We start from the raw sequence: 3,315 nt of genomic DNA, 5'->3' as shown, positions 1-3,315 counted from the left end.
CAACACCAAAACTCTTTGATGTGAATTTCCTTTCAAGTTCCTGTTGACAGGAGCATTTGCATTTGAGAGGACACGATCCAAAGCATATTGATGTGATTGAAATGTTTTATGAACAGGATAAAAGATTTTGAAACATTTGTTAATAAACTACAAAGATAAGAATTTGTCATTTTGAAATGGGAATAAAGCAAACATACATATATATTGACAATGTTTGTTTTTGTTATTCTGTAACCATAAGGTTAATGCTGTTGTTTTTGTGCTTTTTCTGACAGGACTGGGTGACAGCAGCTTTCAAGCCCTCCCATCTTAGGTCACCTTACCATCTGTGAAGACTAAGCCATCGCTTGAAAAAGTTTTAAAGAAGTGCACCATGAAGAGAACTGTAGTCAGTTTTTCGCTCTTCACTTATCTCCTATTTGCTATGAGTCATTGCCCCCTGGTGGGATCCTTCTGCCCAGCGCAGTGCGTGTGTGAAACCCGTCCTTGGTACACGCCGCAGTCTGTCTACCACCAGGCCAAGACAGTGGACTGCAATGAGCTTCATCTGAGTCATGTCCCATGGAATATTTCAGGAGACACTCAAGTGTTGCTCCTCCAAAGCAACAACATTTCCTCTGTGTCGCAGGAGCTCCAGAGGCTGGTTAATCTCACCGAACTGGACCTCTCCCAGAACCGTTTCACACGCATCAAAGATATCGGCTTGAATCCCCTGACACAGCTTGTCACGCTGTACCTTGAGGAGAACCAACTGAAAGAGATTCCAGATTATAGTCTCAAGGATTTGGTGAATTTAGAGGAGCTGTATGTTAATCACAATCAGATATCCTCCATTGGCCCCAAAGCCTTTTCAGGCTTGGTGAACCTTCTGCGGCTTCACCTCAACTCCAATAAGCTGGTGGCTATCGACAGCCAATGGTTTGAATCTCTTCCCAGCCTGGAGATCCTGATGATTGGAGAAAACCCAATTCTGGGGTTGCAGGATATGAGTTTTCACCCACTGGTAAAACTGCATAGCTTAGTGCTCGCTGGCATGGGACTCATGGAAGTGCCAGCGGGGGCATTTCAAGGGTTGGAATACCTTGAGAGTCTCTCCTTCTTCGATAACAAGTTGACAGCAGTGCCCAAGGAGGCTTTGCGTGTTCTCCCGAATCTCAAGTTCCTGGACCTCAACAAGAACCCCATCACTCGAGTGCAGGAAGGAGACTTCCGTGATTTCCCCCACTTGGAGGAGCTGAGCCTGAACAACATGGAAGAGCTAATTGCTGTGGAGAGAGGAGCATTCGCAAACCTTCCGGAGATGGCCAAACTAGAGCTGTACAACAACCCACATTTGTCCTATATAGATCGCAGTGCTTTCTTGGATGTGAATGGACTTCGCACTTTAATGATCCACAATAATGACATTAGCCTGTTGCCACATGAGATTTTAGGCTCTTTCCCCAACCTGGATGAAGTCAGTCTTCACAGTAACCCCCTCAGGTGTGACTGTCTGTCTAACTGGGGACCAGTTCTGGGCAACCAATCCACACTCAAGCTGCTAGAATCCCAAATCACCCTATGTGCCTACCCTCCTCATCTGATTGGGCGTTCACTTCAGGAAGTGGTCACAACTAGTTGGAATGTGGTTAGCAACACCTGCCTCCCTCAAATATCCCTCTATACCTTCCCTCCCCAGCTCAATGTGTCAGCTGGTCAACCTTTGACCTTAGAGTGCTGGGCTTTTGCTGACCCTGCGCCTCAGTTCTATTGGGTGACCCCCACAGGGGACAAGGTGACCTCGGAGGTCATCGCATCGCAGATGATTAATGACAGCAGCACCAAGAAGCACCGGCTCCAGGATCAAGGTGCTCTGGAGATCCTCCACATTGAGCCAGAGGACGCAGGCCTCTACACATGTGTCGCATGGAATGCAGAAGGAGCAGACACACGGAGTGTGTTAGTGTTTGTAGAGAGGAGTGATGGGTACGGCGGCCAGCACAGCTTTGTTGGTCCAGGCTTCATAAAGACCTCCGGGGCTCTGGTTGTGCTTGCCAAGATCATTCACTCTCAGTCAGTGGTGCTAGAGTGGAAACTGAATGCTCCCCCATCCCATCCAGGCCACGAGGTCCCCCAGCCTAAGTGGATCAGCGCAATCATGAAGATCGATAACCAGCACATCAGTTACTCCACCAAGGTCCCCGTCGATGTCCAGGAGTATAACCTGACCCACCTGCTGCCCTCGACTGAGTACAGAGTGTGTCTGACCATGGCTGCCACAGAGCTGCAGACGCAGCATTCCTGCATCAACATCACCACAAAGGATGCCAGTTTCGCCGTGGAGATGGTTGCCCAGCCGACCAATGTCGCCTTGGCAGCAGTCATGGGGTCCATGTTTGCCATCTGCATCATGGCTCTGTTGGTCTTCTACATGGGGCGACGCATGAAGCAGAAATCCTGCCACCACTCCCTAAAGAAGTACATGCAGCACGCCACATCCATCCCACTGAATGAGCTCTACCCCCCTCTTATCAACCTGTGGGAAAACGAGACTGAGAAAGAGAAAGAGGGTTCAGTTGATTCACAGAACTCACAGATTGACACCTCAAAAACGTATATGTGGTAGGTCGGACTTGCAGGTTTAGTGGGAAAGACAGAAAGGACGTTCCCAAGCGGCTTCTGTATTGTATTAAAAAAAAAAAAAACATTTATCTTATTAATAACAAAAATGTCTTTGTGAACAAATTATATATGTATTTTTAGACTGTACATCTCTCTTTTTGCACACACACTTTGAGTTGAGCAGTTTGCATTTGCTTCCAGCTGTAATAGAGAGAATTAGCTGTGAAATCCATGGCCTAAAATCCACCCATGCAGCACAGAGATTTGTATTTTTTGAGTGACATTGTACCATTCAGCATGCAGAGCATTATTTACTTAATAGCTATCGCTTGTTCATAGAATTATATTTATTTGTAATTTAAGCGTTTCTACATAAACATGTATAACTGACTGCAAGGGCAGGTTGCCACATCTCACAGGGGTAAAGATGATTCCAAATCACTGTATAGGATTCTTAGCATGTTTTTGCATGTTATCCTTGTTCTCACACAGTGAGTCCCACTTTCATACCTTCTATAACCTCTTAAAAAGGTGCAGCCACAAAGTGATATTTTGTACTTTACACTTTTTACACTACAATTAGTTTATGACTAATCCTATAAGCTGGAAAAGAAATGATCGAAGTGTAACATAAACATCTTCAAAACAACACTCACTTGTTCAACATACAAAAATATCAGGTGAAATGAACATATAATATGCAAATTAAATCTT

The 3,315-nt window shown here is 45.5% G+C and overlaps 1 protein-coding gene across 1 annotated transcript; it reads left to right on the top strand.

Moving 5' to 3' along the window:
* Positions 1–373: 373 nt before the first annotated feature.
* On the top strand, positions 374–2,605 carry LOC308377624 (leucine-rich repeat neuronal protein 1; the record flags this gene model as incomplete). Its single annotated transcript, XM_080854346.1, has 1 exon — positions 374–2,605. One exon carries the CDS (start codon positions 374–376, stop codon positions 2,603–2,605), a length of 2,232 nt encoding a protein of 743 aa, XP_080710472.1.
* Between the last annotated feature and the right edge of the window lie 710 nt (positions 2,606–3,315).

Source organism: Sprattus sprattus, assembly GCF_963457725.1.
Source record: "Sprattus sprattus genome assembly, chromosome: 16".
Classification (NCBI taxonomy): domain Eukaryota; kingdom Metazoa; phylum Chordata; class Actinopteri; order Clupeiformes; family Clupeidae; genus Sprattus; species Sprattus sprattus.
The sequence above is the reverse complement of the archived record's forward strand: the minus strand, read 5'-3'. Positions and strand labels throughout refer to the sequence as shown.